This window comes from Bos grunniens, chromosome 10 (genome assembly GCF_055505025.1).
Source record: "Bos grunniens cultivar Pamir isolate PY7600 chromosome 10, Bosgru_T2T1.0, whole genome shotgun sequence".
NCBI classification, from domain to species: Eukaryota; Metazoa; Chordata; class Mammalia; order Artiodactyla; family Bovidae; genus Bos; species Bos grunniens.
The window spans coordinates 14,624,541-14,635,742 of record NC_141174.1 but is presented as its reverse complement, the minus strand read 5'-3'; the positions used below and the strand labels follow the sequence as shown (position 1 = coordinate 14,635,742).

At 47.2% G+C, this 11,202-nt stretch overlaps 1 protein-coding gene across 4 annotated transcripts; it reads left to right on the top strand.

The window, feature by feature from the left end:
• Window positions 1-47: 47 nt before the first annotated feature.
• Window positions 48-7,849, top strand: AHSA1 (activator of HSP90 ATPase activity 1). 4 transcript variants are annotated; one of them, XM_086319462.1, is made up of 10 exons: window positions 68-276; window positions 1,951-2,141; window positions 3,752-3,834; window positions 4,249-4,366; window positions 5,396-5,484; window positions 5,681-5,779; window positions 6,337-6,465; window positions 6,921-7,022; window positions 7,288-7,339; window positions 7,456-7,849. In XM_086319462.1, exons 4-10 carry the CDS (start codon window positions 4,300-4,302, stop codon window positions 7,626-7,628), a joined length of 711 nt encoding a protein of 236 aa, XP_086175588.1. In that variant the 5' UTR covers window positions 68-276; window positions 1,951-2,141; window positions 3,752-3,834; window positions 4,249-4,299; the 3' UTR covers window positions 7,629-7,849. The 4 variants fall into 4 exon arrangements, with proteins under 4 accessions (XP_086175589.1, XP_086175588.1, XP_086175586.1 ...); XM_086319460.1 differs by lacking the exon at window positions 68-276 and adding an exon at window positions 326-571; XM_086319463.1 differs by lacking the exon at window positions 5,681-5,779 and having other exon boundaries at window positions 48-276.
• The last annotated feature ends 3,353 nt before the right edge of the window (window positions 7,850-11,202 follow it).

Below are 11,202 nucleotides of genomic sequence, written 5' to 3'. Positions count from 1 at the left end.
CTCTTGACTACAACTCCCAGAATCCCCAGCGCACCGCGCCTAAGCCCGTTTCCTCTCCTTTCAGCTCGACCTTCCGAGGTTATCCCGTGGGTCACTCGACAAGACTACAATTCCCGTGAGGCCAAGCGGGGCCGATGAAGGGTTTAGGGAAACAATGAAACGTGTCCTGTGTGTCTCTGTGGGTGAGGAATGGTCGTGTGAGCTGTCGCCTTTCGGGCCTTTCAGGGCATAACTCGAAGGAGTGTAAAGGATTCCTTAGAACAAACGGAAGCGAAGGTCCGGGGAGGGGTAGCCGACGTACCCGGCGGGAGGGAGGCGGAGCCGGAAGTCAAGGCGGGGAGGGGCGGGGGGGGTGGAGGGAAAAGCAAGCCAGGAGGATCTTGCAGCTTCTTCTAGTAGTTTCCAGGCGCTGCCGGGCGGCCGCGACCGGGCTGTCCTGAGGCTGTGGCTGTGGCTGCTCGGGAGCTGGTGGCGGCGCGGTAGGAGAGCCGATGGCCAAGTGGGGTGAGGGCGACCCACGCTGGATCGTGGAGGAGCGGGCGGACGCCACCAACGTCAACAACTGGCATTGGTGAGGGCCAGCGGGCCAGGCCGAGGGAGCGCTGCGGCCGGGCCGGGGGTTGCGCCGGAGGGTACCCTGGAACCTTGACCGGAACACTACTGGGGTCTAGGCAGCCCTGCCTGGCAGGAGATGGGCGTGGGTCCTTCCTGTCTCCAGGGGTCCGTAAGTCGCAGGCCCCTCCAGCCTCAGACCTCCGTTTCATTGGGTGGAGGGGAAGCCCGGAGGTCGGGTGGGGGGACGACGTAGAAGACTGCATCCCAGACGAGGGGGTTTCACACAGGAGGACGTACCCCCTCTGGCTGCTGCATTCAGCCTGAGCGGAGAGATGCTTCTCACACGTGGCCGGAGGCGTCATTGAGACCCAAAACTGCCGTGTCTAGTATTGAGAGATTGCAGTGTTAGGCTCGAGAGGGTTGGAGTTACTATTTTTTCGACTTTCGGCTGGAATTAAAAGTCAGTCATAAGGGATCGCTGCCTCACTCCAGAAAGCCAGGTCTTAGAACGTGATCTGCAAGTGCTCACAACTGAGTGATGCTCCAAGGCTCCGTGGCCTCTCACCCGGAACTGTTAAGTTGCTTGTATCGTCGCTCCAGGGACTGCCGCTGGTTGCCGGGCAATCATAGTTTATAATCCAACCACTCTTAAAAGCCTACTCTCTTTCATGAAATGTTCTGCAAGTAATATTTTCTTATTCCTTCTGAGTCCACTGAACTTTGGGCGTACACTGTAGTTTTACTCTGTTGTAGCTCATCTTACTTTTGTTTATTAGAAAATTAGAAGGTAGATAGTTTTCCTTTGTATTTCAGCCTGCGTCCTCTCCTCTTAACATAGAATGGTTGGCTTTCATTTTTGTTTGTTTTAAAACCCTGGACATTCATTGTTTTCAGGGCCATTTGGAGGGCACAAAATTTATAACACAGCCTGAATTTGATAGGTCAAAACACTGCGCTAATGGGATCAAGATTATTGGTTTCTTCTTAACTGGACCTTTTAGCTCAGCGCTGCGTTTTGCGGCCCCCTTGTGTGCTCCTGACCTCAGAAGCGCACAGTTTTCCATTTGGTCAGACGGGGGCGCCATGTTAAAGTATTCAGTACTGACCCCAGCACCATCATGCTGAGAAAGGAAAGCAGAATTTTCCATTAAGTTTGAAACCATGCTATACAGCAGTAGTCCTTATTGACAGTAATTGACTGTCATGCTATACAGCAGACAGTCCTTATTGACTCCTGGTCTTCCTAAAAGAGTAACACATTTGTGGACATACTGGAGTGGGACTGAGGCTTTTGTGTTCTTTTCCAGCCTCGTATAGCCTTGGGTGCTCTTGCGTAGAGCAAGCAGTGTATCCTTCATTTGGCTGTTGGTCCATAGCTCTGTTTCTGTTTTGCAGGACAGAAAGGGATGCTTCAAACTGGTCCACAGATAAGCTGAAAACACTGTTCCTGGCTGTACGTGTACAAAATGAGGAAGGCAAGTGCGAGGTGACAGAAGTGAGTAAGCTTGATGGAGAGGCATCCATTAACAATCGCAAAGGCAAACTTATCTTCTTTTATGAGTGGAGCGTCAAACTAAACTGGACAGGTAAGTCTGTGCTCGGCTTTTAGGACAGGGGTTAATCACATTTTGATTGACCTATTCAAGAGCCAGGGAGAACAGTTTTTGAGAGGTTATGAACTTTTTTTGAGGGAGATAGTGCTGCTTTAGAGTCCTATAGGAAGCAGTATCGAATGTTGAAATTTTTCTGCCGCTGCAGGACACTAAATGGGTCTCCTGTCTGTGGGTCTCACAAGTCCCTACTGATGTAGCAACTGGGCTGCTGAACCTCTGGGCCTTGTCCTGTTTGGGAGCATACAATGTGACATTTTTCAGACTAGCTATTTCTGCCTCTTGGATGACTTGAAAGTAGGCTATGGGAGTTTTTTGGCTTTTGTTTTTTTAATTCCAGTGTGAACCTAATAGTTTAGAGTGCTGTGATAATGCTGCTTGCATGTGATTATAACTGGGGCTGGTTTTATTCTCTAGCTTAATGTCTTTTTTGTGAGGATATTAGGATAGAATTGGGGCCATCCTTGGATGGTCCTGACAGGAAGGAAAGACAGTAGAGTTAAAAGAGTACATGTATGGGGCAAAACATGTAAATTCTTCTCAACTGAATGGTAACAGGCAAAATGTATTTTTGTCTTTTTTTTTTTTTTTTTAATTAAAGCATAGCAGTCTGGAAGAAACCATAGGTATCATCTTTCCCAGCCTCCTTTTTATAGATTGAGAAACTGAGGCCTAGAGAGGTAAAGATAAATAATGTTAACTTTGAAACACAGTCAGTTCTGCTATAACGTGACACGTGTTTCTAAAATTCACCACACTATGCAGAAACTTCCAACAAAAACCACAGAGCTTGTAGGGAAGATAGGGTTAGGGACATGACAGGATGCTCAAAAGCTTCATCAGTGATATTTTTTTAAATTTAGTAATGTAAAAATTGGTGGCACAGTTTACACGTTAAATCATAAGAACGTAAATCATTTGACAAATATCGTGCTTTACCTTGACAAAAACCTGAGGTTTGCTTGTGAAAGTGGGCATCAGGGGCACTGAGGTACTTGGGTTATTGTGAGGTGATGGAAGGAGTGTCATGGGAAATCAGAAGGAGCATTATAATACCAGTCGTGGATGGTGTGGCTTGTAACACACGTGGTGAACTGAGGTCACTGTCAGATTAACGTTTGAGACATGTGTTTTGTGTTTTCCTATGCAGCTCTGTTTAGCTCTGTTTGGGTTTCTTTGTGGATGAAAGTGCATATAAGCAAATATGAAATTCATATTACAATCAAATTGTCACTTAATATACCTATAGCATTGGAACAAATTTGTATTTTCAAAACAAGCGTTTTAGCAAAACTGCCAGTATTAGCTATTAACCTAGGTCCTCCTCAGCAGAATTCAGGCTAGTGCTGAATTCACGTAGCTCTTAGTCTCACACTGGTAACACAGTCTCCAGAAATCTGATGAGGAAAGACATTTCAGGGAGGGGGGCAATGGTTGCCTCTAGTGTGGCAGCCACCTTCTCTCAAAATAAAGAAGGTAGGTGCAGTTGTCCAAAAGAAGCATAAGCAAAATACTAGTTACACATCCAGAGCAGAAGACTTAGCCTGAAGAGGAGGAGACTGATAATACTGCATTACTTTTGACAGGTACCTCTAAGTCTGGAGTGCAGTACAAGGGCCATGTGGAGATCCCCAATTTGTCTGATGAAAATAGCGTGGATGAAGTGGAGGTTTGTGCTTTCCAATTCCTCATCTGTCTGAGTTTCCTACATCCTCTTATTCTCAGATGAGAAAAATAATCTGTCTTCAAGATTACAGACCAGGCTTGGCCTAAGCATTCAGAACCCCAGTCTGCAGACGACTTTCTGGGTCTGTGGTGCCATTAGGAGCTTCCCGAGCAGTTTATGCTTATTCAGTTACTTTGCTTTAGTGAGTGGTGTGAGTTTTAACATTAGCCACTTTTGTCTTGGCAGTAGGTAGCAGAGAGACCTTGAGAAGAAACACTCATGGGGATTGTACGAATACCTCAACTGTCATGCATTTCCTTTGCAAATGTCAGCGGTTATCTGACTGCTCGGCACCTACATCTCCCAATGTGGGTGCCTCTCAAGCTATTTACCACCTACTTCTGATCTTTCATTCAGATTAGTGTGAGCCTTGCCAAAGATGAGCCTGACACAAATCTCGTGGCCTTAATGAAGGAAGAAGGGGTGAAACTTCTAAGAGAAGCAATGGGAATTTACATCAGCACCCTCAAAACAGGTATCCTTTGAGTAGTTATAAGTGCCTTGAGAAGATAGTTTTCCACCTGTCAGATGCTAATTAAGGGGCTTGACAGTTCTTTCTTTAGTAAATGAGTAGAAATCTGGGCGGAGAAGGCTTATTTCATCTTGAAATCAGTCTGTAAAGTAGGGAAAGATTTAGAGATGTGTTGTCTAATGCGTTGGCTGTTGAGGACATGAAATGTGGCAGTCCAAATTGGGATGTGCTCTGAGTATAAAATATGTAATAAATTTTGAAGACTTGGTATTTTTTTAAAAAGAAGAATATCTCAATTATCTGATACAACACACAAATGGTAGAATGGATATATGAGGGGAATGTGGTCAAAATTAATTTCACCTGTCCATTTTACCACTTTAGGGTGGTTACTAGAAAATGTAGTGTTACATTTGAGGCTGAGGTGGTATTTCTGTTGGACTCACTGATCTAAAGACCCGGCATCTCCAGATTGAGCACAGTCCTGGACTGTTCTTAGGATTACTTGAATAGTAGTCCTCTCAGCTGTCCCCCTGAACTCCAGCTTTGCCCACGTGATCTGGTCTGGGTGTCGGAGTACCTCTGGTGACCATCAGAGGGAGCCAGTGTAGAGGTGGGAACCAGTGCTCTGATGCCCTAATAGTTGTGGCTGTCCTACAGAGGTACGGCAGAGTGGAGAAGGGGACTAAATATGCAGCTGTGAGCATCTTCCCCACTCTTGAAGGCTTTGGAAGTGCCGCTGCAGTCATTGGCTGCCATCCGCAGTAGACCTCACACACATTTAACAAGTTGTGATGCTTCTGATTGAGTCAGGGGTTTCAAGTAATCCTAATGACCATACTGCATTCTGTAGGATACACTCAGGTACCCATGTGGCATGGATCAAAGGGAAAGACGTAAAATGGATCGACTCCTCCTTCTGTTGTCATTACCTCCTCCTGAGTTAGGACGGCCATGTTTGTGAACTACGGTGAAGCCCCAAATCTCAGCTCCCAAGAAATAACTTCCAGGAGCTGGATTTTGTCTTTTCAGAATTCACGCAGGGTATGATCTTGCCTACAATGAATGGAGAGTCAGTAGACCCAGCTGGGCCGCCAGCACTGAAAACTGAGGAGCGCAAGGTAACCAGTATCCCTGCATGGTGGGGCAGGAGGCTGTCTGGAAAGGGAGTTGAGACACTGCCTCTTCCTTAAGTCTGTATCTCAGCTTTTTCTCTCCCACCCTAACCTCCGAGCCAGAGGTGCTGCTTTTCAGGGTCCACAGAATGTAGTTGTATGTTGCCCCATCTTTAACCTGGTTTTTATTCATTTACGACAGACTCCTAGAGCAAATGGAAACCATCAAGCCATCAGGGGCTTCAGAGTCCAACTCTTGGTATTTAACACCAGTGAGGAGGTTATGAACGCAGGTTCCCCTGTATGCATCTAAAATAACATATCTACGTTTCATCCTTTGATATTAAAGTTCTCATCAAAGTGTCAGAGGTTACTTAGGTCACTGACCTCACCTAACAGGAAACTGACTGATTTCATTGCACTGGAGGGGAGCACAAACTATTTTCTGGAGTTGGCGCTTGTTTGGTTTGGCTTCAGCACCTGGTTTTCAGCCCTCCTGCCCCTTTGTCACACTCGGAAGGATATTCTGGGGGTGCTGCTTCTGACTATTTAAACAGACATTCTGCTTGAGGATTACACAGGACTCTCCAGAAGTACATAATGATTTAGTGTGTCCTCTGGCATGGGCTTTAAAGAAGTATCACTTTTCTTTCACCCAGAGTGGCACTGAGAGTGCTGAGAAAATCCCCCTCCTCACAGAAATGCCCATGCACATACATTTCCTCTGAGCCCCTGGAGTAATTTAGCCTTGGAGGTGACAAGGTTTGTGAGAGTGAATGGCAGTGTGTCCCTGCAGCCCTGTGAAGTGAGGTCTCACCAGTACTCTATAAACTGACAGTTTCACTGCCACTTCCACAGGCTAAGTCTGCTCCTTCAAAAACCCAGGCCAGACCCGTTGGTGTCAAAATCCCCACTTGTAAGATCACCCTTAGAGAAAGCTTCCTGACATCACCAGAGGAGCTCTATAGAGTTTTTACCACCCAAGAGGTAAGTACAGTCCTGTCCTTCCAGCTCCTGGCGTCTGCCGTTCCAGGTGACTAGAGTTGTGGGGACATCCTCTCACTGCAGAAAAGTGCTGAGTGGAGCCACGAGACTTTCCTTGTTCTCAAAGAGGCAAAGGAAAGACATGTTCAAGCCACCACTCATTAAAGTGGATTTGCCTTTTTTTTTCTTCTTGTACTAATTTTGGGTCCTGTAAGTGGGAACAACTGGAATCATTCATGTTAGAAAAGTAAATGGATCCAATGTAATAGCATCCTGGATTTAGAAAGAATTATTTGAGTTGAAGCGTGGTCTCTACTGGAACAGAAAAGAACCTGAAGCTGGTTCTTGGGCAGAGTAGTGTCTTTGGAATTGAGAGCTGAGGCACGCAGGTGTCGGCTAGCACTTCTCCTGGGTCCCCCCGAGAGCCGCACATCTTCCTACCTCCTTTTGTTCTGCAGCTCGTTCAGGCCTTCACCCACGCTCCTGCTATGTTGGAAGCAGACAAAGGTGGCAAGTTTCACTTGGTAGACGGCAATGTCTCTGGAGAATTCACTGATCTGGTGAGTTCCTGCTAGCCAGGACGTGGCTTTTATCAGCTTAGAAGAATAATGTGTCCCTTCCTCCCCACTCCCGGCCTTTTTCTTTCCAGCTCTGTAGATAAATTTAAGACTTTAATCTCTTGGGTCAGTAAAAGCTCATTTTGTTTTTCAAAGGAATGCTACAATTGGACTCTCTCACTTTCCTATAGTTTTTTCCTTCGTGGGGTAAAATTAGTTCTTCTGGGAGAAAGCAAATATCAAAAAGGCTGACCTCTGATTATTTCAGGTCCCTGAGAAATACATTGCGATGAAATGGAGGTTTAAATCTTGGCCAGAAGGTAAGCAAGCATGTTTGTTCATTGCTGTTACCCCCAGAACCCTTTCTTTCCCCCTCGCCTCAGGCCCCTATGGAAACCCTGGATCTGAAACCTCCCTCCCTTCTGCCTTCCCCCAGGGCACTTTGCCATCATCACCTTGACCTTCATCGATAAGAACGGAGAAACTGAGCTGTGCATGGAAGGCCGAGGCATCCCCGCCCCAGAGGAGGAGAGGACGAGGCAGGGCTGGCAGCGGTACTACTTTGAGGGCATCAAACAGACCTTTGGCTATGGTGCGCGCTTATTTTAGGCCCCGCAGCGGGGGTACAGCCTGCCCAACACTTCAGTCCAGCCCTCTCCTGACCAGGGCTTGTGACTCACAGGATTGCACCATCCCAACCACTAACTTGGGGCTGGGGCCCTGTCCCTTCATGTATACCTTGGGTTTGTGCATGTTTTCTGCTGGGTGGGAACAGAGGGTGATTTCTCTTTTATGTGTACATACGCTAAATAAACGTAATTTAAAAAACATGCATGTCTGGAACCTGTGTTGATGGGGTGGCTGGTATTAGAGTTCCCCTGAAGGTTAAAAAGGGTTTTGTCTTCTTCTGGCTAAATGTACATAATCAAGAGGCATGAAGGGAGCCTGCTTCTCACCAGCAAGCATTCCTGAGCTCACATCCTTTCATAATGAAGACTGGCAAAAAAGGGCAGTCAAATGTAGCCTGGCAGGGGTGGGGATGGTACTCTGCGGTAAACAGTACCAATAAACTCCATGGCTGGTGGAGGTGGCATCCTGGGGCTCCCACTCCCCATGGCCTCTTACCCTCTTGCAAAAAGATGATCACCAGGCGCTGGTTTGAGATGCAGACAGAGATTCCCCACCCTGTGGATCCTGGGGTTCTGTTCACTGAGGTTCTGTTTATTGAGCAGTTTCTACGTTCCAGACACTGCACTAAGCAGTTTCCTTACAGTAACTTCATTAGCCCCCACAACCGCCCTGTGAGATAGATACTACCACCATTTCTGTTTTATAAGAACCTGGTCCTTGTGTTTCTTAATGGATACCCCAGATCCTACCACAGATAATTTAGCAGAGAAACTGCAGAGCCAATGCTCAAGTCCAAACTTGCCTACTGCCTTGTCATTGCATTCATCCCCACAGCAGCTACATTTCTAGCATGTTAGGCATCCCTCCTGGAGTAGGACATTCCAGGCCTATTACTCCCAGAAAGAGGAAAAATTGAAAATCCTTGTTAAGAGTATTTTGAAATACCTGGTTCCATTAAACAAGCTTCTGACCACTGACCGAGTGGTCAGTGCTACTGACCTTAGTGGGGTCCAGGCTGCCGTATTCCAGGTAGTGAAAAGCTACCTACATGCATGCGTGTTTAGTCATGTCCCAGCTTTGCAACCTTATGGACTGTAGCCTGCCAGGCTCCTCTGTCCATGGGGGTTCTCCAGGCAAGAATAGTTGCCTGGGCCGCCATGCCCTCCCCCAGGGTATCTTCCTGACCCAGAGATCAAACCTGCATCTCATGTCTCCTGCGATGGCAGGCAGGTTCTTTACCACTAGCACCACGGGTGAAGCCCAACTGCCTGCACAGGGAGGGTCATTTCCTGGACCAGTCCCACCCGGGTCCACCCTGGGGTGAGTCAGCGTCTTCTGATCCAGACACCATTCCCTGCAGCCACAGCGCTTTCCTTCATCTATTTTTGCCTGTTTTATTAAGTGGCATGGATCCCTGCAGGCTAAGCCTACCAATATGAGCTGGTCAAAATGTAATTAAAGCAGAAAGTCAGTACTGGTCTGGATAATTTAGAACCCCCAAGATCCCCCCACCCCCTGGCTTGAAATACTCAAGTGCTGGACTGAAGCAATCTTCGTCTAATTGGGCATTATGTCTGCTGCCTGGGGGGTCCGAAAAGTACTTTTATAAAAAATAAAGTATCTGGACTCTAGCTTGTATCAAATCAAGAACTCTGTGGAACTGCCCTGGTGGTCCAGTGGTTAAGACTCAGCATTTCCAATGCAGGGGGTACAGGTTCATTCCCTAGTCAGGGAACTAAAGATAGCACATGCTATGTGGTGTGGCAAAAAAAAAACACAAACGGACCCCCTTCTAACACAGAGACTGGTAACAAAGAAGCACCACTTTCACACCTGGCTGGAAAATTACCAATTCCAGAATACCTAGGAAAACTCTGAAGTAAAGTTTACAAGTGCCTTAGTAAAAAAGCACCAGGCAAAGTAGCTGTCATGTGAGAGCTCAGCAACATTCACATCCCCAGTACTGATGCTGTTACAATTTTTACCACTTCGGTCTCACTGACAGCATTTGGTTAGGTATCAGAGCCTAAAAAGCAGAATGCCAGAGCTAGAAACTTTGGCTTGGGTTTCAATTGTAAATATCACCACCTAACAAACTGGACAAATTTCCTCATCTGTAAAATGGGTGTAATAGCTAACTATGAGAGCATTAGGGGCTTCCAGGGGGTAACAGTGGTAAAGACCCCACCTGCCAATGCAGGAGACCTATCCCTGGGTCAGGAAGATCCCCCGGAGAAGGGCATGGCAACCCACTCCAGTATTCTTGCCTGGAGAATCCCATGGACAGAGGAGCCTGGTCCATAGGGTCATGAAGAGTCAGACACGACTGAAGCGACTTAGCACTCATGAGAGCATTAGAGATGGACAGAGAAGTTCTGGCACCTGGCAGCATGTTACCTGGGGATTCCCTGGTAGTTCAGCTGGTAAAGAATCCGCCTGCAGTGTGGGAGACCTGGGTTTGGCCCCTAGGTTGGGAAGATCCCTTTCCTGCTGACGTCTGGGCTCCCAGGCCCCCAGTTTTCCTTTAAGCAGGAAAGCTGGTTAACTGGCCAAATTCCAAATCCTAGGCTAAGGGTTCACCTCAACTAAAGTACTACCTGAGAGGAACCTGTTAAATGCAGGAGAGTGGACTCTACCCCAGTGACTCGTCCTGGGTGTGGGGTGTAGCCGTGAGCTTACATTTTAATATCCCAGGTGACATTGATACCAAGGAAGGATTTTGAGGAGCACTTCAACATGTTAAGAAAATCTAACTGTAATGGAGGAAACAAGGAAGCACATCTGAGTCCCTTTTGTGAATAATGAGACAAAGGAGCTGAAACATCCTGTCTGCCAAGAGACCAGGACCATCAGCAGGATCTGGCAGGTTTGTACTATGGGTTGTTTAAACACTAGTTAGAATTCAATGTGACCAGTCTTGCCTGGCAAAAGACCTTTATAAGGTAACCCAGGGTGGGGGGAATGGGGCAAAGCCATCCAGGTGGCCAAGGCAGCTAAGTTAGAAACAGCGGTGGTGTTCTTGCTGGATGTGTGGTCACAGATGGCTCCCGGGGTCCAAGACAAGAATAACAGCCAGGTGAGCTAGGACAGCCTACACTGGACCACAGCAGGGGAGGGCCCTCTCTTTATTTCCTGGGCTCCTCCCAGCTTTGACACCAGCCACTCCTAAAATCCTCCATTTAGCAGGGTCAGTGCCCCCGCTGCAACTGTTTCTCCTCACACACAGGTGTTCCCTAAGCCCGCAGCCACCTGCACAGTGTCTCTTTCTCCTTTGTACAGTTTGAATAAACACTGTTTTATAGCTGATCAACACCCCAGTCCTTCAAAGCTCCTTTCCAGCCCCCCTTTTAGTTTCTCTCATCTGTGGCTTGACACAGTAGCAATTTAGAGTATCACTTAGATTACAGATTTAAAAATGGGGCTGCATAATTGCCAAGCATGGAGAATCCCAGGGACGGGGGAGCCTGGTGTGGGCTGCCGTCTTTGGGGTCGCACAGAGTCAGACACGACTGAAGCAACTTAGCAGCACATATAGATTAAATTTAGATAGTGT

Bases quoted from the DNA above. Each gene is read 5' to 3' on its own strand.
- AHSA1 (XM_086319460.1), top strand. From the start codon at position 492: ATGGCCAAGTGGGGTGAGGGCGACCCACGCTGGATCGTGGAGGAGCGG. The intron at 6,466-6,920 runs GTAAGTACAGTC...TTTGTTCTGCAG, and splicing joins GAGTTTTTACCACCCAAGAG to CTCGTTCAGGCCTTCACCCA. The intron at 7,340-7,455 runs GTAAGCAAGCAT...GCCTTCCCCCAG, and splicing joins GTTTAAATCTTGGCCAGAAG to GGCACTTTGCCATCATCACC.